Raw genomic sequence first — 22,719 nt, forward strand, 5'->3', positions numbered from 1 at the left:
TGTAAAATACCGAAACCTTAGGGTTATTTATAAATAAAATAGCATCAATTAGTTATTGGCTTAATGGATTTTGGACCCGACCCGTTAAAGAATTAACCCGGCCAATAAGAAACCCAAATCACACGATTTCTTCTTCCTCGTTTTCCCGATCGCGCCTCCCTCTGTTCTCCTTCTTCTTCGTCGATCGCGGCAGCGGCGGTAGCGACCAGTGGGGTTTTCGTCGGTCTGCAAGGAAGCTTGAGGGATCGTCGGCGACCGGAGCTCTGGGTTTCTTGGGCGTGGGCTTCGTCGGAGGTGGCTAGGATCGTCCGGTTGGTGGCGATTCGGGCGACGGGAGCAGGGGAAACGGAATTGGAAGAAAGGGGAGAACCGATCGGTAAGTTGGAGTTCTTCAGATTTGTGGTTTTTCCTTGGGATTCCTTCGATCTTTGGGTGTTGAGTTCTTGAAGTTGTGGAGTTTCAGATCGACTCGAAGATCGATCGGTGAAGGTGGGTTCGGCCGGGAAGAGTCGGAGCTCGACTAGGGCACGGTTGAATTGGAGATTGCTAGGGCAAGATCAACTTGATTTGAGGTAAGTTCTTGATTCTGTAGTCTTGGATTGGGTTGGTTTGTTGAGTTGGATTATGGTAGATCTCGGTGGAATAGCTTTGGATCTCCTTAGGTTTGATGATTTATTTTCTTCTCCTCAGCTTGTGGTTGTTTTCGGTGTTGGCCGTAAGAGGGAAGAAGGGAACCGAAGCTGATATCTAGGGCACGGCTTGAGATTGAGGTAAGCTTGTGGAAGATGGTTTGTGGTTGTGTTATTTGGTTGTATGAGGGATTGATTAAGAGTTTCTGTTAGATCTTGATTGAGTTCTGTTGTCTCACAGCTTGTTGTGTTCCGATTCGATTGGATTTCGCTTTGGTTACGACAACAAGAACGAAGAAGGGAAACTGAAGCCTGGATTCTAGGGCTTGATTGGGAGGAAGAATCAGATTAGAGCAAGGTAGCGGCTGGAAGTGAGGTAAGATCTTGAATGGTTAGTTCTTGATCAATTGCCGACTAAGTGTTGAATATAGGTTACTGTTTAATTGGGATTTAGCTGTGGTTTTGTTTGTGAGCAGAAGGAACAGAACTATGGTAAAGAAGAATCAAAGTTCTTGGGCAGAGCACTGATCAAAGGTAAGCTTCCTTTCCTACATTTGGTTAATTCTTGTTCAATAAGAATTATGTAGTTTGGATTGATCGGATCTGTTGAGATCACAGCTGCTGGAATCTGATCGAAGAATGATCAGAGGTGGATTTTGACCGAGAAGCTTGGAATCGGAGTTTGGTTCTAGGGCTAAGGATTTAATCATATCTGAAGTAAGCCCTTTGAAGTTTGTTTTTTTAGTATGCGTTAGGTTCTTTTGGGTGTAGATCTGTTGACTGGATGGTTGGGTTCCTTGAGCCGATCTGTTGGTGTTGAATGGGTGGAGTTAGTAGTGGTGTGGAACTAGGTTAAGTGGGATGGAGATTTATCTAAAATTTGGTTAGGATTTACGTTATTGTAAATTTAATATAATAATGTATTTAGTGTGTTATATTTCATGATTTGCAGGATTGTGACTTACGATTCTATTATACACGGAGTTTCGTGTTTGGGGGTTCGTATATCGACGTGCGTTACATCAGGTGGGTACTCCTGTGTTTGGTCAACACAGGCCTACTTATTCGTAAGTGCATGACTTTGTACTTATCTTGTTGATATTCTTGTTGCATCTGTTAGTTGTCTTGTTGTTATATATTATAACACTCGTCGCTTGATACTTACTGGTTGACCTTTGTATGATCCGATATTATCCTGTTGCTATCATTACTTGATTATTAGTTGTTGATACTTAGAATTGAAACTTAAGCTGATACTTTGACCTTAGTTTTTGTTAGAAGCCTGATACTTTGACCCTAGTTCTATTAGAAGCCGGATACATTGACCCTAGTTCTGTTAGATGTTCGATACTGGATACCTATTTCTTGATACTCATAGTTGATACCTTGATCTTATTGTGGTCTATGATACCTTGTTGTGGTACTAGTTGTTGATACCTAGACTTGATACTTATAGTTGATACCTTGATTTGGTTGTTGATCTATGACCCCTTTGTTGTGAGTCTTGTTGTTGACCTAGGTTGTTGACCTATTGGTTCTAGTGCATGATCTATCTGATCTATCATTATTTACCTATCCTATTGCTATGCGTGCTATTTACCTAGTTGATACCTAGTGTTACACGTCGTCAGACACGTACGAGTTGATCTTTGATTGGTCTATCCGTTGTCAGTACAGCCTCGAGTTATACCATTGACCTGTGAGGACTCATGCTGATTCGTGTTGATTATGTTGAGTTGTTGTGGTTGTTAATTGTTGAGCTGAGCATCATAACATCATAGCATGTTGAGCATTGATGCACTGCCTGTGTGGGTGTGATCATTGTAGCACTGTGTGGGTGCGACCATTATAGCATTGTGTGGATGCTAGCAGGACTGGCCCTCCTGAAGACTGCCCTTCCCCTTACGTGTAGTTGGAGTTGATGTGGTTGATTCCTGTTGTGCGCCCTAGTTCATTGTGTGGGTGTCTAGGGATGAGTGCAGACAGTGACCAGGCCGGAGATAGCTCCCCTGTGAAGATTTTCCCACTCCTCACTCATGTGTAGTTGTTGGAAGGTGTGTAGTGTCTTGTCATGCGCCCCAATTCATTGTGTGGGTGTCTGGGGGTGATGAGTGCAGACAAGTGACCATGCATGTTGCATTTGATGTGTGTTGCATTGGTGCATGCAGTTGTTGGTGGATTATTTTACCGCACTGTTGTTTACATCATTGTTGTGTGTGGTTGTTGCATTTGTTTGATATATTATTGTTGTATTGTATGACCTGACATGCATCGTTGAATGCATATGACTTCTAGTTACATGTTTATTATTACCATGATATCTGTTCCCATGATACCTTTTATCAGGATTCCTGTTAGGTTAGTATTTACCTTTTCTTTATATATTTATCGTAGAGGTTTTATACCTTTTATTTACCTCAGTTGATATATCCTGTTATCTGTTGATTAGTAGTATAGAGACTGTATACCTTTCTCTTTATCTCAGTTGATATATTTACATGTTGTGCACTTATATTCTGTACTCCACTGAGTATTTTATACTCACTACCCAGACCCTGGGGTTTCCTTGTTCTTCCCCAGGTAGCAGATAAGATTTTACTTGGAGCATGGAGATTCTGCCAGGGCTGATTCCATCTCACAACAGGAAATCTTATATGGTTTGGTTGGTATTGTTTCTGGTTGTATTCGATATATGGATTTTATTCGTGGACTTGTTGTGTATGGTGTATATCTGAGATTGGTTTTATGTGCTAGTTGTGTTTTGATGATTTGGTTATGTTTTGCTGCGAAGCTTTTGCTATCTTTTCGAATTTGTCATTTATACATGTTGGTTTTTATGGTACGTGTGTTGGTTTATTAGCATGTGGCCGTGTGGGCCTTATACTTAGAGTTCATTATCTGTTATGTATTTCTGTGTGTATGATTGGACGTGTAGTCCATATTTCCGGCCGCATGTGGCCGAGTATTTTTGTATGTATTAGGGAATTGTCATAGTTACTGGGGAGATGCTACCGAAATTTTTCGGATGGTCTTCTCGGGGCGTGACAAAATCTACATGATCCAAGATGCATTCAAGGGCTACAAGTGTCCAATTTTCGTAGGTATTTTTGGGAGAATTTTCTGAAATGATTTTGGATGTCTTTTGGTGGGTTTTTTTAATGTTTTTTGGGAGTTCCTAAGCTAGTATTAGGGAATTGTGGGAAATAAATGTCATGCATGCATGCATGCATGATAATGGTGCATAATTAGTGCTTAGTGAGTCTTAGTGGATATTAAAAGCTTAGTGAGAAGTGTGGTAGAGGTTAATGTTTCAACCTCCACTAAGTCTATATATAGGAGAACTCTTGTATGGCTCAGGCATGTTGAGTTTGAATGAAATCATAGTTTTCTCTATTGTGAGAGCTTCCTTTGGTTCTTAGGCAAAGAACTAATCTTGATCTTATCAAGGCAACTTGTGGCGATCAAAACCCCCATGACTTATCACTCACCTTCTCATCTTTCTTGAGTGTGACATCATTATCCTTCCCTACATCTAAATATCAAGGCGATCCGTTCCAAGGTGCTTATCAGACATCCTATTGTACCTTTGACACCAAGACAAGTTAGGGAGGATCAGCTGAATTTACAAAGAGCGAATGAAAAAAAAAGAGAGAAAAAGAAATTGAGAGAAAAGAGTTTAAAAAAAAGATGAAAATAATGAAAGCAAAATTAAGAAAAGTGTGAATGGAGAGGGAAAAAAAAGAGAGAAAGGAAAATAGCTTCTATCCCAAAAAAAAGTGAGATCAAAAGAGCTTCTCTTATACTTTTGTATAAGGAGATACTATTGAGCACTAACGATCTTAACAATTCTTTGCCAAGTGTTGTTGTTTCTCTCGTACAGGAAGTCAAGGATGTTTTTCTAGAAGATGTTCCACATGGCTTGCCTTCTAGTAGAACAATTGAACACCAAATTGACTTTATACCCGGTGCTTCCATCCAAAATTGACTTGCCTATAGAAGCAATCTAGAGGAAACAAAGGAACTTCAAAGACAAGTTGATGAATTACTAGAGAAGGGGTATATTCAAGAAAGCATGAGCCCTTGTGTAGTTCCTGTGTTACTAGTTCCTAAGAAGGATGGGACTTCGAGGATGTGTGTGGATTGTTGAGCCATCAACAACATAACGGTAAAGTATCGCCAGCCAATTCCTAGGCTTGATGATATGCTTGATGAATTGCTTGGTTCTTGTGTATTCTCAAAGATTGATCTTAGGAGTGGATACCATCAGATTAGGATGAAGGAAGGTGATGAATGAAAGCATGGCCTATATGAATGGTTAGTACTGCCTTTTGGGTTAACTAATGCTCCAAGCACTTTTGTGCGTTTGATGAACCATGTTTTGCATGCTTTATTAGGAAGATTTGTAGTTGTGTATTTCGATAATATTTTGATTTATAGCAGAAGCTTAGAAGAGCATGTCACACATCTAAGGTCAGTTTTAAGTGTGTTGAAAGAAGAGAAGCTTTTCGCTAACCTTAACAAATGCACCTTTTGTAAGAATAGAGTTGTGTTTCTTGGTTGTGTTGTTAGTGCTAAAGGAGTTGAGATGGATGAGGAAAAGGTGAAAGCAATTCAAGAGTAGCCAACACCGGCAACAATCGGCCAAGTGAGGAGTTTCCATGGTTTGGCCAACTTCTACAGACGGTTTGTTCATGATTTTAGCAATATTGCAGCTCCACTTACTAAAGTCATCAAGAAAAATGAGCCATTCAAGTGGGGAGAGGGGAGCAAGAGAGGGCATTCAACACTTTGAAAGAAAACCTAAGTTCTGCTCCTTTACTTAGATTCCACTCATCTAGGTGCATTACAATAGAACATATCATTTAACATTATAGAACAACATTTGTCCTTTATGATAAATGGAAAGCCTTTCTTATCCAAACAAGATACAGAAATTATGTTCTTAGTTAATGCATGTATAAAATAGCACTCCTCTAGTTCTAAGATAAGTCCAGTGGGCAAAGATAAGGAATATGTTTCTACTGCTAGCAACTCTTGTGTCATTGCTTATTCGTAGGTCCACTTCGTCCTTTGTCAATGCTCTAATTCTTCGTAAACCCTGCACGTTGGTACAAATGTGAAACGTGTAACCGGTATCTAATACCCATGATGAAGAAATAGATAGATTGAATTTTGTAACATATATACCTGAGGTAGAAGTTTCACTTCTTTTCTTCTTGACTTCCTCCAAGTAAAGCTTGAAGCAGGTTCCTTCTTTAACCACCCCGCCTATGGGTTTCAGTGTAGAAGAGTTGGCTTTACTCTTGACTTGGGTCTTACCCTTACTTTTGGCTTCCATTTGCTTTTGCCTTTCTGTACCATCGACACAGTACCAGGCTTAGTCTTTTTGAGATTAGACTCAGCAGTTCTTAACATGCTAAGCATATCAGGCAATGGCATGTCAATTTAATTCATGTTATAGTTCATGACAAATTGACTATACCCTTCCAACAACGATTGCATGATAAGGTGAGTGGTCAATTCTTGGCTCAATGGAAATCCTAGTCTTTCGAGGTTCTAAACATACCTTATTATTTTGACTACGTGAGTTCCTACAGGAATTTTCTTTTGCATCTTGCATGCAAATTGGGTCTTAGACACCTCAAACTGCTCGTGCCTAGCTTGCCCTTAATACAGTTGCTTCATGTGCTCAACCATATCATGAGCTTTTGAAGTTTAGAGTTCATGGTAGCAAGCATAAGATATGATACATCCAGTTCATCATCCTGATGCTTCTTGTAAGTATCTTTTTCCACACGAGTAGTGGTAGTGGCGGGTGCTTCAGGAAGGGATTGCTCTAGGATGTACAGTTTGCGTTGTTGCTTGAGGATGATCCTTAAGTTTCTGTACCAGTCCAGAAAATTTGCTCCGTTGAATTTGTCCTTCTCAAGGACAAATCACAGAGAGAAAGAGAGAGAGTATTCAACGTATTTGATAACATAGTAATTTACAACATTAAAATGCATAAATGAGTATCATCATATCAAAATCATTTAATTAGATCATTAATTAAATCATGCTCCCACTGAATCGTAGAGCTTTGTTAGGGGCTAGTCATGGATGTAGATAACTACAGTTTCCCATACTACTAGCTCCAAAACCAATAGCGACAAGATTTATGTAGGACAAGATTCTCATTATACCTCATCTTGAGTTAGCTTTGGCTAATCGCCCAAGACTTAGTATAATTAGGTAGGCAACATGCCAATTACATCTTATGCAGCACTTGTGAAGAAAGTGTCAAAATTCACATTATACATCATCTTGAGTTAGCTTTGGCTAATCAATCGCCCAATACTTAATATAATTGTTCTTTAACCTAACTTTCCCAATTTTTTAGATATGCCTCTAAGTTTTCAATCCAATAACTTAGTTAAGTCTAATCCAATGTTCGATAGTGGGACATCATAATTGTTCACTCGTACTCTACCAAGCTAAAATGTGTCACTTTACTTTGGCAAATCCAACAGTAAATGATTGAGGTAGTAGTAAGTACCAAACTTTGATAGACATATCGAGTTAACTTAATTAAGATAAAATTATTATCTAAACAAGCATCAAATACACACATAGCATATATCAATATATAAGCATAACGTAACATGGTTATGGCCAGCATACTACGATCCTCTCAAGCCAATGAGGAGATTGAATGGTCAACCTAGGGATAGCAATTTCTTCAAGTGCTTCTTCGGTCGTCAGCATCCTTCTTGTAACTTCATCCTCCAATGGACTTTCCACTCTTCATTTTGTACATTATAAAATAAGAAAACTCGAGTTACATTAGAGTCTAAATCTATTGTTTACAACTAGAAAAATAGAGATGAAGACACGACATGTAGATCGTATTATGAATTACATTACAACATGCACATACACACAACCACAATCATATTAGAGTTCATAACCATGCACCATGGCTTCCATCACACAAAACATAGAACTAGGACATCAATTTTATTATGCTTGCAAAAATTAGTCATGAGCCAAAAAACCTCACGGCGGTGTCGGTCGGGGGGGGGGGGGGGGGGGGCAGCGCCTCCAAAATAAAATTTATTTTGTTGACTCTTTGAATGTGTCGTTGCCAAAAGTTCATTAGAATAAATCGAAACCTCTTTTGTTCTGTTGATGCATTCTTGCGATAAAATCGCATAATCTGTTCACAACAGATCATGAAAAAATTTTCACATTCCATTCTCAACAGACTAATGCAAATTCATCAACATGAACACTATAGGTGATAAAATTTTTATCAAATGCAATCTGATGTGAACCCATGAGAGAAAAATCTCAAGAACCCACAACTAATTTAAGAAAGAAACAAGAAAAGTCTAAATCGATAAGAAGGATGAATAGGAACTTGATCTGTCACGTCCTGAGAAGGCCGTCCGAGAAATTTCGGCAGCATCTCCCCAGTAACTATGACAATTCCCTAATACATACAAAAATACTCAGCCACAGGCGGTTGGAAATAGGACAACACGTCCAACAAACAACACAGATATACATGACAGATATGAAATAAGGCCTACACGGCCACAATACACACATCACAAATACAACTCATGTATCCACTATACAACCACTACACATCAACAAGTAACGATACTAGAACTCCGCAACAGAATACAACAAAAATCGAGTCCACACAACTACGAATGTAAATCCAAAACACGGATACACACTTAAACTCTATAAGTCCACCGATCCACAAATTCAAAGCATAATACGAATACAATCATAATCCATACCAACCACTACATAATAACCTCCGGATGTGAGATGGAATCAGCCTGGTAGAATCTCCATGCTCCAAGTAAAAATCCTATCTTCTACCTGGGGAGGAACAAGGAAACCCCAGGGTCTAGGTAGTGAGTATAAAATACTCAGTGGAGTACAGAATATAAGTGCACAACATGTAAATATATCAACTGAGATAAAGAGAAAGGTATACAGTCTCTACACTACTAATCAACAAATAACAGGATATATCAACTGAGGTAAAGAAAAGATATACAACCTCTACGATAGATATATAAAGAAAAGGTAAATACTAATCTAACAGGAATCCTGGTAAGAGGTATCATGGAAACAGATATCATGGTAATAATAATCATGTGAATAGAAGTCATATGGATTCAACGATGCATGTCAAGTCATACAATACAACAATAATATATCAAACAAATGCAACAACCACAGCAACGATGATGTAAATAACAGTGCGATAAAATAATCCACAGCAACTGCATGCACCAATGCAACACACATCAAATGCAACATGCATGGTCACTTTCTGCACTCATCACCCCCAGACACCTGCACAATGAACTGGGGCGCATGACGGGACACTGCACACCTTCCAACAACTACACGTGAGTGAGGAGCGGGAAATATCACAGGGGAGCTATCTCTGGCCTGGTCACTATCTGCACTCATCCCTAGACACCCACACAATGAACTAGGGCACACAACAGGAATCAACCATATCAACAACTACTCGTAAGGGGAAGGGCAGTCTTCAGGAGGGCCAGTCCTAGTAGCACCCACACAATGCTATAATGATCGCACCCACACAGTGCTACAATGATCACACCCACACAATGCTACAATGATCACACCCACACAGTGCTACAATGATCACACTCACACAGGTAGTGCATCAATGCTCAACATGCTATGATGTTATGATGCTCAGCTCAACAATTAACAACCACAACAACTCCACATAATCAACATGAATCAGGATTAGTCCTCACAGGTCAATGGTATATAATCAAGACTGTACTGAAAACGGATAGATCAATCAAAAGTCAACTGATACGTGTCTGACAACGAGTAACACTCGGTATCAACTAGGTAAATAGCACGAGTATCAATGGATAGATCAATCAAAAGTCCATTTAGTAAAGGCCTATGCAGACTACTTAGCCATTTTAAGCTTATGGCATCATTACAACCCAAATAAAGTTAAAAATTGAGCATAAATTGAGCCTACATATCTCTACTATATAAACTTGAGACATAAGTGGCTACTTAAGCTCATCCAAGGCTTGAATTAGGTTGACTAAGCTGTATAACTTGCTCTTGGTCAAACCTTCTTCAATTATAATTTTATCTTTCACATCTTCAATTAGCACATTAAGTGCTTCCTTCATCTTCTTAGGTTTAGCTTTTGTAATTGAACCTCCATTGATGCATAATGGATCATCAACAACATCTAAAATGGGTTGAGCATAATCCATATTATCCTGTTGGGCAATTTGTTCACTTGGTTTGACTCCATCATTCCTCCTTCCTCAAAAGGATTCGTCCTCGAATCTTGATCACCTACCTCAAAAGGAGAAAGATCAGAAATATTAAATGTAGCACTCATATTATACTCCCCTGGTAAGTAAAGATTGTAGGCGTTAACATTGATTCGAGCAATGACTTGAAATGGTCCATCGCCTCATGGATGCAACTTAGTAAGACATTTAGCAGGAAATCTTTCCTTTCTCATATGAACCCAAACCCAATCTCCTGGTTCAAGATTACTTTCTTTCGACCCTTGTTGGCTTGTGTCCTTTTTCAATTTGCAACCTAACTTTCTCATTCATTTGCCTCACAAACTTAGCTTTTCTTGTGCCATCTAAACTAGCATGCTCAGAGATAGACAAAAGTGATAAATCCAACAGAGTTAAGGGATTGAACCCATATACCACTTCAAAAGGTGAAAGATTAGTAGTAGAATGCACAGATATATTATAAGCAAATTCAATATATGGTAAACAATCTTTCCAATCTTTTAAATTCTTTTAACTGATATCTTGTAATAAAGTAGATAAAGTTTGATTTACTACCTCAGTTTGTCCATCTATTTTTGGATGACATATTGTAGAAAACAAAAACTTTGTTCCCAACTTTCCCCATAAGGTTTTCCCAAAGTAGCTTAGGAACTTTGTATCACGATCGGAAACTATACTTCTTGACACTGTTGGCGTTCTGGATCTCCGTCCTATGTTCCGGATTCTATCCGCTCCGAAAAGCATAGAACCCCACAGGACAAAAATTTTATCCCGCTTGGATCAATTGACAAAGTCTACAAAAGACTAAGTCAATCGATCCTTCAGGATCGCCGATTCCTAAATTACTTAACTACGGTTTACGACTAGTTCTAGGTACAAAAAAACTGCGGAAAAATAAATCATACCCGAACCTTGTTGATAACCTCGGAGCCTTCCGCTGTATTCCCAACTTCTTCCTGGACGTTGGGTGGACAACGAACCTCCAGAAATAAGGAAACTGCAACCTCCGGATGATGATGCCTTGGATCGCCTGATGCCTCTTCTCGCAGCAACTTCGCCTCTTCTTGTCTCCCACCTTGGATCCGGCCACTACACCTTGGAGGAGGTTCGGCCACCACAAGAGAGAAAAGAGAGGAAGCAAAGGAAGAAGAAGAAAAAGAAGAGGAAGAGAAGGGAAGGGGGCGGCGGCAACTAGAAGAGAAGGAGGAGAGAGTTCGATCTCGGAATCCTTTCTCCCTTCGATTTCTTGATCTTCTTGCCGCCCACCCCTCCTCTCCTTTTATAGCTCTCACGCCCAAACCAAGTCTTGGCCACCCATTCAAAATATTTATTTAATTTTGATTGATTCCGTGAACCAATTCTAAATTATAGAAATATCTCAAATCTAGGCCTTTGGATTAGCTTGCTTGGTTTCCAACCGTTAGATCTTTTCGGAATTAGTTAAAAAATAATTCCAACCTTATCTATAAGTGGCCGGCCATATGGATAGGCTTGGTTCAATCCGTGAACCAACTTTATATTAAAAAAGAAAATAAAACCGAACCGAAGAGATCTCATCCGTCGGATGCAACTTAATCTCATCTAACGGTTACGATATAATCTCCTTTAATATAACTTGATTCTTCGATCCAATGGCCATGATTAATCCATTTGGGCGTGTGGTTCATTGAACCATGCTTGGTTCACCTCGTGAACCGGTTCTTCCTTCCAAAGAGAATTAAAACCGAACCGGAGAGATCTCGTCCATCGGACGCGACTTAATCTCATCCAACGGTTCTAATCTATTCTCTTCTATTCCTCTTTATTTATTTCGATCCAATGGATGCAACTTGATCTAATCCCATGGATACAAGCTGATCTCATCCATTAACTCATCCTACGGTCGAGAACTAATCTCATCCAACGGTTGAGATTAAATCTCATCCGACGGCTGAGAACTAATCTCATCCGTTTGATTGCATCCTTTTGAAGATGTCTTTAGGCTACAGTGGGGACCTCGAGGAGGTATTGGATCTGGCCTTCTGATGGGTTTCGGATCCCGTATTCAACCCCGAATACACACCTACATCCATCAACAACGATCCATTCCACTAGAGGATCATTGTTGCACTACCAATCCAATCCCCAAATTACGTTATGGGTTCCTTCTTATTATTTTATGCATTGCTCCCCGTGTTTAAGATATCGTATGTCCGTCAATTATCTGAGTTCACTGACAACTCAATAATCGACATCTAAGACCTTGAATAGTACCACTCATCCTTATTGTCAGCCGGACTAAGTCCACTTGCAAGATTTGACTTGACAATCCTTATGAGCTCTCCAAGGGGACATCATCAGCCCTACTGGGACACGGATTCCTTCTATAATTAATGGCACACCGTATAAATAGTAACATCACCCAACTTACCGAGAATATTTGATCTGACGGAAAGATCTCACCCTTTGGTAAATCAAAGCAATAATTACTAAGTATAGGTGCTCATTTATTACATCGGGATTAAGAGTGCATAATTATAATAACAGAGGTCTTGTTCAATTTGCGAGTCAGTGTAAATTGAACAACCTCAATGGTCCTACTCAATACACACAAAGTGCACTAGTGTAATTCTACAGTCAAGACAGACAGTCACCGAATTACACTACAACCGTTCCCGATGGTTTGTCCAAAGCCATCTTGGTTGTGAGCCTTAGTTTATAATTCACAAGGGACCGATAATCATGGTCTTCTGTGTCTCACAGACACCAAGTTATCTACAATGTAAATTAAGAGGACTTTATTGCAAAATACACTATTGCAATCATTTGACCAAAACATGATACTTTATTTCATAAATGTTTATATACAAAAGAGCTAGTCTTTTCAGTATACTTCCTAACACCCAAAAGAAATTCTCAACCAAAACTTCTAGAATTTTTCTTACACCAAAATGTCCCATTAGTCCCCCACCATGAGCCTCTTGGATTAATAATTCCCTCAATGATAATGAGGCACACACAACCTATTGACCCTAAAAAGAAATCCATCATGCCTATAAAACTTCTCAAATGCAGCATGTTCACAAACTTCAAATACATTTCCAAATTCAGGATCATTAGAATATAGATCTTTAATGTATTCAAAACCTAACAATTTAGTGTTCAAAGTAGAGATCAAGGTATACCTTCGAAACAAAACATCTGCAACATTGTTTTCCATACCTCGTTTATACTTGATCACATAAGGAAATGACTTAATGAACTCCACCCATTTTGCATGACGTCTATTCAACTTACTTTGGCTCTTCAAACGCTTCAACGATTCATGATTAGTAGGAATGACAAACTCTATGGGCCACAAGTAAGCTGCCAAGTCTCTAAAGCCCTCACCAATGTATACATCTCCTTGTCATAAGTTGGATAGTTCAAAGTTGCTTCACGAGTTTCTCACAAAAATAATCAAGGGACTAACCTTCTTGTATTAACACAGCGCTAATATTTTGATGCATCACACTCAATTTCAAAAGTTTTAGCAAAGTTAGGTAATGCAAGTAATGGTATGGAAGTTAGCTTCTCCTTAAGTAAGTTGAAAGCTGAATTTTGTTCACTATTCCACTGAAAACCAACATTCTTTTTAACAACTTCAGTCAAGGGTGCAGCTAAAGTACTAAAGTATTTAACAAACCCCCTATAGAAACTAGCCAACCCATGAAAGCTACATACCTCAATTATGATTTTTGGTGTTGCCCATTCACCAATAGTCTTAACCTTCTCTGTTATTCCCATAGCATTAACAATATGCTGAAGAAACTCAATCTGACTAGTGTAAAAAGAATATTTTTGAAGGTTAGCATACAACTTTTCATTTTGCAAAATAAGTATAACCTTTTGTAAATGATTTAGATATATAAATTTTTGTTATAAATCAAGATGTCATCAAAATATATTACAACAAATTCCCCAATAATAGCACACAAAATATGGTTCATTAATCTCATGAAAGTACTAGGTGCATTAGTTAGCCCAAATGGCATGACTAACCATTCATATAAATCATACCTAGTCTTAAAAGTAGTTTTCCAATCATCTCCCTCACACATTTGAATTTGATGATAGTCAGACTTCAAATCAATTTTAGAGAAAATGCAAGAACCATGTAGTTCATCTAGCATTTCTCGTATTGTATAATACCTGTTATTTATACACAGTATATTAACCTTGTTCATTATGTATCGTATGGAGACTATATATTCTGTTGATTCCTTATATATATATGGTGTGTACTTTCATTCTAGTATCCACTGAGTATTTTATACTCACCACCCAGACCTTGGGGTTTCCTTTCTTTCTCTCCAGGTAGCAGATAGGATTGTACCTTCGAAGCTTGGAATTCTGCTAGACTGCTCCATCTCACAGCAGGAGAAGTTATCTTATTGTTTTATTTTGTATGGATTTTGATTGTAGTTGGATCTGTGATCTTTGTTCGTGAACTTATAGAGTTTTGTGTATATCTAAATTTGGACTTACGTTCGTACTTGTGTAGATTTGAATCTTGTTATAATTCTACTGCGGAACTTTTGTTATCTTGTGTGGATTTTCGTATATACTACCTGATACCAATTATTTTGGTATCAAAGCATGGTTTTAAGGTCCATATTTAGTTTTCTGGATTTGTTGTTGTATTTTTTGTCTATCTAATACAAATTATTTTGATATCAGAGCATACTAAGTTGAGTCCTAGGTTGCAAAGTCAATATTGTTTCTTTGGATTTTTCATCGTATTTGTGATTTACTCAATCTAGATTATGAGATGGAACGGATAGCGGCATGATCTCTCCAAGCGGTTGTAAGTTACCTTTTATATCTGATTCAATTCTAGAAATTCATAGTGGTTGTGTTAGCAGGTATTATTTAATTATCTTATGGCCCTTGTACAAAATCGAGCACGTGGTCGGCCACCAAGACGACCTGCTACGCCAATGGAGCCAGAGATTTCTGACGATGTTGTGGATAGTCGGGAGCAGACCCGTAATCCTCCAGTTGTGGGAGGATTTTCGAGCTCAGATGATACAGTTGACGGACCCGGTACGGTTTATTGCTAGTAAGACTATAGATAAGAGTCAGATACCATTGCTGGCAAAGTCAGTAAATGATTGATTTACCCTATTTCATGGGGGATCTGACCCATGGGTGGCACGTTCCTGGTTGGAAAGTTTGACGGATACCTTCGACTATATCACTTGTATTGATACAGAGAAAGCTGAATTAGCTATCTACAACCTTTGTGATCAGGCTGTCACCACAGATGATGATTTTTAAAGAGCATGATACTTGCAGTAACCAAGAGCTAGAAGCAAGGCTGAGAAAACATAAGAGAAGCAAACAGAAGTAGCCAAATCAAGCCCGGAGTCAACTCGATCAAACTTGAGTTGACTAGATCCAGGCACTTGGATCATGTTCTCGGTGCCCCAAGCATCAGGTGCCCCTGGTTGGTCAAGGTGCCCGAATAAGGTTGAATTGGCCTCGATAAAGATCGATGAAATAGGATCAAATTGGATCGGTTTGGGGCACCCAAAATGGGATCCAGGCTCCCGGAAGAGTCTTTATAAGATCATTAATGTGCACCATCAAGTAGAACAATTATGCTACTAATTTTTCATCCTACGGTGCTATTGAACGTGAATAGAGCCGAGCTCGTGCGATTGGGGAAGCTCCAGGAAAGGTGCTCTACACTTACGACTTCCAAATCGGCCTACTTGAGATTTGGTTATTTTGTTTTAAGGTTTACTTGTTTATACTTTCGTTTATTATTAACTGTAAGATGAGTTTCTCCGCCTTTGAAAAGTTTCAAAAAGGAGATCATTAGTGGATGGGTGTTTTCCCGTACATAGGACTTGGACGTACTGACCCTCAAGGATTAGGAACCAAGTAAAAATCTATGGGTCTCATTTATTGTTATTTAATTCTGCTGTAAGTATATTTGACAGAATGAATGAAAGTTATGAGTGCTATTCACCCCCTCTAGCCCGCACTGGTCCTACAGTTTCATGGCAGGTCACTTCTAATGAACAAGTTACCTTTAACCATCATCCATATGTTGCCTCACAACATTCCAATATTTTTAGCTAATTAGAATCAGTTGCTTGGTAAAATTAAGGAGTCTAACATATGCTAGTCTCATAGAATCAATGATATCCAACCTCATCAATTTATCGATTAAAGAATTTCAATTATGTACATAATTGTGATCCAATCATAATTTCTCTCATGCTATGCATTATATTGTAGACCTCAACAATTGAGTTTAAAATCAAATCAAATATATAGAGTGTACCTTAAATAGTGATTTTATTTTTTAAAAATTAGTTCATATATAGATAAAACAAGAGAGGTAAGATCCTTCAAATGTACAATCAAAAGATCAGCATCATAGCCCAGACAACACTTGTCATTGAACACACACACATAACTCATCACACAAGAAACAACATCAAACCCACGACACCACCAACACCAAGACACCATAGCCACACATCACAACACTTGCATGCTCATCTACGGGTCATACGAAGCACCACAGACCACAAAACCAATCATAGCACCCTTCTTGATCGGTAGCCACCAGCAGCTCACGACAGCCAACTTTTAGCACACGACATCTAATTTCCTACCTCCATCAGCAGCTCCACAAACCCACAACATCCTAAGCAGCAGCTCCAAATATTTCTAGCAGCTACATCTCAGGAACAGAGTCGCCGGTAGCTTGGATGCTACCGTAGCTTAAGATCTACAAACCGATACACATGGGCCTGCACCTTACGAAAAATCCAATCAAAATCTAGGATAATGCCTTGATAATGTCTTCGATTTCGTGCCTCCCATATATAGTATATCAAGCTAGAGATGTCAAGGTAGCACGCCTTGGTTTTTCGTCGCCTATTCTTGTAATGCCGCCAAGAACCTGCTGCATCTCCTAAAAAAAAAGTAAAATTTTGTCTAATACCGAGCCAATGCTTAACCTTGCCCCATACCTCACAAACCTTGGGACATTTAAAAAAAAACAAGTGGTGATTGGTTTCTTCATGAAGTTGGCATAACTCACACAACTTGTTAGGCTCATACTCCATGCGATCCTTGGTCCTCAAGTTCATTTGTTAACATCCACAAGATAAACTGATGTTTAGGCATAACATCCAGCCTCCACACCATCGGACTCCAAGCTACCTCTAAACCACATGACATGAGAAAATGATAAGCATTAGAAACCCTTTTTTCCACCAACAAACTAATCTATCATAGTCATATTAGCCCTCCCCACACCATTCAAGCTGTGGACAATCTTGTCTCAGATTTCAATAAGTCTTTTAATTACAGGAGAATTCGAAAACTTTGCATTCCATGTCATCTGCATTCTTAACATAATGATGATGCACCCAATTCACCCATAGAGAATCTTACTGTATGCAAAGATTCATTCAATGCGTGGAGATCCCCAAGACCATAGCCTCCATCCTTCTTTGATAGACAAATTTTAGACTAAGAGAGACAAATTATGCGGAGGGATGTGAGTGATGTAGATGGAATCTATCCCTCCTATATGACGGGAGTGATATCATAGTTCTTGATAGAGTGAGACCACTAAAGTGCATGGTCATGCCCAAATGAGTTAACATGTGATGTTGAGCTCGTTTGATTGTAGTGAGTCTACTTGGAGTTCAAGACACAGATTGATTAGAGGATGACACGGTCTATGCCTCGGTTTGATCAATCATGATATCAAGGATAGAAGGACATGGTCACATATTGTGAAGAGTCACAATTAGTAGTCACAATGGTGATGTTGGATCTCAACATTCTTGTAACTTGGGTAGTAGTGATGTGTTGCTAGATATCGCTCACTACTTATGTTTCTAAATCGGTTTAGAAACATTGCCAACGTTACAAGAACCTATAGGGTCACACACAAAGGGCAATTAGGTAGAAATTAGGTTCATATGATGAACCAAGAGGATTAGATTCATGTGATGAATCAAGTTGGGTTAAGTGTAATCCAAACTAGACTAGTAGAGTTGATTTGATCAACCTTGGAGATTAGAAGTCAAGTTTGACTTGACTTGAGAAGGAGGACTTTATAGTCAAGTTTGACTTGACTTTGGGAGTCAAGTTTGACTTGACTTTGTGCCATGTCATCATCTATGTTGACTTGACTTTGTGTCATGTCATCATAAATGTTGACTTGACTTTGTGCCATGTCATCATCTATGTTGACTTGACTTATGCCACCTCATGGTCAATGCTTGACTTGACCATTTGACTTTGAGGTGAGGTGGCATAAGAGGTGACCAATGATGATGCTCCACATCATCATGGATGCCACATCATGGGGGTTACAATAAGAGTTTGTAACCTAAGGCTTGAATGGCTTTAATGGGATTAATTGTCCTTGAATTGCCTTGATGTGACATGCCACAAGAGGAGAAAAAGGTGGGTTTTTTTTCATTCAACGTGAATCATCTTTTTCTCTTCCTCCTTAGTTTTTTTCTCCTTCTCCTCTCCTCTCTAGCCATTGCCAAAACCTTGATTGGGTGCTAGCACACCTTTGGTTTTGGTTCCACCGATTGTCCGTGTGGATACTTGTAGAGGAGCGGCACTTGACGCTCTCGAGATCCGGCACCGTTTGGACGAGCGGGATACGCGAAGGGCACGCACCGAAGGTAAAAGTCTTTTTCCATGTAGATCTAGAGTAGATCTAGGAGTAGAAACATGTATGTGAATTTTTATGTATTTCGCACGGATCCGGTGGCATGGGTTTCGGGGTTTCCGCAACGCAAAAAGCGGTTTTTGCGGCCCGAAAAACCCAACATAAGACAACCATGTATGTTATATACTGATACATTTAGAAAGGGTAAGATGATAAGGACCATTAAATTAAAAAATTTTCAAAATATTTTCAAAAACTATAAAATTATTTTCGTAAACTATTTTTGAAAAGTTGATATTTATTTGAGATTCATGCTTGACTAGGTGTACTTATACTATCTAGGTTTTTAAAAATTTAATAATGTTTGAAAATTGATTTACCAATACTTAAATACAAAATTGTAGAATCGAAGTGAGCACTAAAAGGGGGGTAAATATCGCTTGTCATTTTTTTCACATTCAGAAAATTCATAATCGAATATACAAAAACACAATGGAAGATTTTGTCAAACACAAGTAAATATATGTTTGTTTTTGCTTGGTTCACAACCATGGGTTGCTACTCCAAGGCTTGCAGTCCTTGACTGCTTACGTTAGAAAATTCACTATTAAACTCTTTCTCTTCTTAGAAAGAGTCTCGCCTTTACAAAGTATGTAGGATCAGTAACATTTCATAATGTAATGCACACACATACGGTCCAATGCATGTATATAAATCTCATCATGCAAATATGTGCATGTAATGTATCAGTCTACACTGGCTCCAGCGCCTCATGTCTAATGAGTTGGAGGTGTATGACTAGTCTACACTGGCTCCAGCGCCTCATGTATAATAAGTCGGAGGTGTAAGACAATAGCGGGGCTATGAATCCAGCACTATAATAAAGTAGCCTGGTAGCACCCTCAGTAGGTAGCCCTATCAAGAGCTACGTACAATACCTATGGCCAGTGCTGTCCTCACTACTCGTTCAGAGTAAACACTCTCGGCTGCAGCGTGAAGGCCATACAACCGGGCTACGGCTGCAGCGTGAAAGCCATACAGCTCCTATAGCCAGACCAAGTAACACCATCAAGGTGTCGAGATCAGGCCATTGACTCAGCTGCAGCGTGAAGGTCATACAGCTCATCACCGTACCTGGTGAAATATGGTAATAACCACCTATATCACTATAGGCCAACTACCGGCACGATACACCCTATTGGGATTTACAATCGAGCTCATGCGTCATGATGACATGATCAAGTCCGAATAATCATCCTCTACCATGTTAATTAACACCGTGTTAATTAACATGTGTAGGTACTAATGAAAAGTCCTACTGATCACAGGTATCAACATGATGATAACATAACTGAAATAGAGACAGTAATCATAAACATGGATAACAATGATCTCAAGCATCAAAGAGTATAAACAGAACTGATAACAAGGTCAAAGAAATACGATCAAGCATGTGATAAACATGAGTATCGAAAGCATCTAATCTATATCAAGTATAAGAGCATGATAAGTAACCTAATCACTAGAAATGAAAGGAAGCATGCACTGTAAAAAGGAAGAGACTGTATTGACTAAATACAGTAGACTATCCACCTGGTAACCGTATGTCGAATAAGAACCTCCAGAAAATATACTCCCGTATAATATCGAAGTCCCAAAATCAATCAAGGACCTGCAAACACAGTATCACATCCTAAATACCAGAATGTATCAGATAAACCCTAAGTTATATTTTAAGGGTTAGTTTAACTCAATCTCGTTAACCTAACTCGGGTTAAATTAATCTAACCTTTAGGTCGATATTAACATGGTTTAACTAATCAATCAATTAATTGTATTAATTGAATCGATCAATACAACTAAAATGATGTTTAATCAAACCTAAGCTACTCAATCAACCTTAGGTTAAACTAATCCAAATCTTTAGGTTGATACTAAATAGGAATTAACTAATTAATTAATTAATTTCATTAATCCATTAATATAGTTAATTCTCTATTTAATCAACCCTAATTTACCTACGTTAGGTTTGATAGGTATTAACCTAACTAAACCAATCATGGTTAATTAGATCCAAGTTTAGGTTATCCATAACCTAATCTAACAGTAACTTTAACCACTATTAATCATAACATTCAATCGGATAGATTAACCTTACAAACAATAATCCATACTACTTACCTCAACAAATCAATCAACCTTGCTCTAGTATAACCCGATCCTAGCGTTCTTCTTCTTGCTTACTGCCGAAACAGATTACACTTGCTCTGATCAAAATTCAATTGATCTGCTAATCAATCCAAATAAGCCCATAAATCCAAATCACTAGATTAGAGTCAAGAAGAAGCTTACCTTAATTAGTTTTAACAAAATCCTCCTTCTTCCCGATTCTTCTTCTTCAACAACCGAAGCCAAATCCAACAGATCAATCAGCTTTCCTTTTCCCTTCATGGCAGCAACCCAAAAATCCCACAATCAAATTACAACTCAACACAAATTCTAGAATCCAAGAGGAACCTAGATCTAAGCTCAACTTACCTTGAATCTGAACCCTAGATCCCGTCGTTCCCCTTCTCTAGCTTCTTCTTCTTCCTTCTCAGCTGATCCAACAGCGATCAAATCAGATCGGATCTCCTCCGCAAGCTGAGAAGAGGAAACACCAATCAAGAACTGAGGGGATTCAAAGGAAATTCGGGTTATTCACCAATAAAACCTCAGATCTCGCTCAATCCCCACTTACCGATCTTCCTCTTCTTCTCCTCTTAGTTTCGCCGTCGCTCAAAGCTGCCCCACGCCTCACACCTCCAAGCAAAGAAACGAAGCCAAGATGGAAACCTCTTGTCTCTGGTGGCCTCCTCTTGTCGCCGGCACCGTCGGAGCTCAGCCGTGGATGCGCGATCGGAACGAAGAAGGAAGAACAGGGCGTCTCATGGTGGAAACAGAGGAAATGGATCGCGAAATCGGGAAAGAGTCGCGAAGCTTAAAGGTTTCTTAACGGTTTCGGATCCAAGAACCCAATATCCTTTAACCCTAAAGGTTAATTGGGCCTTGTAAATGGGCTCTAATTCAGGTTTAATTGGTTAAATGGGTCCAGCCCATGATTTCCCAATTGGGTTAGGGAATTATTCCAAGTTAATCCCCTAAATTGCTTCATCAATTCCCTCTTTAAACCTTAATAATTATGGTAAATTTATTTGCAAATTGCCCTTTAAGTTTCGGTAATCTACAATACAAGCCATGGGGTTTCAACTTAGATTTAGCTTGTTTGCAAGTAATACACCTCTCACATATTTTCTCCGTATCATGTTTCATATGAGGCCAAAATAGGTGATCTTGTAGGACTCGTAAAGTCTTAGTCACACCAAAATATCCCATCAAGCCACCACCATGGGCTTCCCTAGTAAACAATTCACGCAACGAACACATAGGCACACACAATCTATTCTCACGAAATAAAAACCCATCATGCCTATAGAACTTACCAAATGCAACCTTGTCACATGCTTGGAACACTTCATAAAAATCAACATCATTGGCATATGCATCCTTGATATATTCGAATCCAAGTAATTTTGTATCTAAGGCGGAAAGTAAAGCATACCTTCGAGATAATGCATCAACAACCACGTTCTCTTTGCCTTGCTTATATTTGATCACATAAGGAAAGGTCTCGATGAATTCCATCCATTTAGCATGGTAGCGGTTTAACTTTTGTTGGCTCTTCAAATGCTTTAGAGATTGATGATTTGTGTGAATCACGAATTCTTTCGACCATAGGTAATGTTGCCCTATCTCCATTGCCCTCACCAATGCATACATCTCCTTGTCATATGTGGGGCTCCACTCAACTTCTCACTATAGTAAGCAATGAGTCTCATTTCCTGCATAAGCACAACACCTATTCCAACACCAGAAGCATCACATTCGATTTCAAAGGTTTTAGAAAAATCTAGTAGAATTAGTAAAGGAGCAAAACTTAGCTTTTCTTTCAAAGTGTTGAATGCCCTCTCTTTCTCTTCTCCCCCACTTGAATGGCTCATTTTTCTTGAAGACTTTAGTAAGTGGAGCTGCAATATTGCTAAAA

General features: G+C 38.9%; 1 protein-coding gene and 1 long non-coding RNA gene across 3 annotated transcripts in view; one reads left to right on the forward strand and one right to left on the reverse strand.

The window, feature by feature from the left end:
• LOC141823840 (uncharacterized) overlaps positions 1-22,433 on the reverse strand; it is a 100,248-nt gene extending 77,815 nt beyond the window's left edge. Inside the window, exons 1-5 of the mRNA XM_074711057.1 lie at positions 22,118-22,433; positions 21,376-21,614; positions 21,174-21,278; positions 20,988-21,080; positions 20,817-20,902 (exon numbers count right to left, since the gene is read on the reverse strand). Coding sequence (XP_074567158.1) covers positions 20,876-20,902; positions 20,988-21,080; positions 21,174-21,278; positions 21,376-21,614; positions 22,118-22,433 — 780 coding nt within the window. The 3' untranslated portion in view covers positions 20,817-20,875. The remainder of the gene's footprint in view (positions 1-20,816; positions 20,903-20,987; positions 21,081-21,173; positions 21,279-21,375; positions 21,615-22,117) is intronic.
• LOC141822838 (uncharacterized) lies at positions 250-3,414 on the forward strand. Of its 2 annotated transcripts, XR_012601369.1 has the most exons (8): positions 250-376; positions 464-572; positions 691-770; positions 871-1,005; positions 1,106-1,163; positions 1,248-1,346; positions 1,582-1,655; positions 3,210-3,414. It is a non-coding gene; the product is annotated as an uncharacterized LOC141822838 (long non-coding RNA). The 2 variants fall into 2 exon arrangements; XR_012601370.1 differs by lacking the exon at positions 1,248-1,346.
• Positions 22,434-22,719: the final 286 nt, after the last annotated feature.

Source organism: Curcuma longa, chromosome 3 (genome assembly GCF_044706935.1).
Source record: "Curcuma longa cultivar G26 ecotype Majalengka, Jawa Barat chromosome 3, ITB_CL_G26_1.1, whole genome shotgun sequence".
In the NCBI taxonomy this organism is placed as follows: domain Eukaryota; kingdom Viridiplantae; phylum Streptophyta; class Magnoliopsida; order Zingiberales; family Zingiberaceae; genus Curcuma; species Curcuma longa.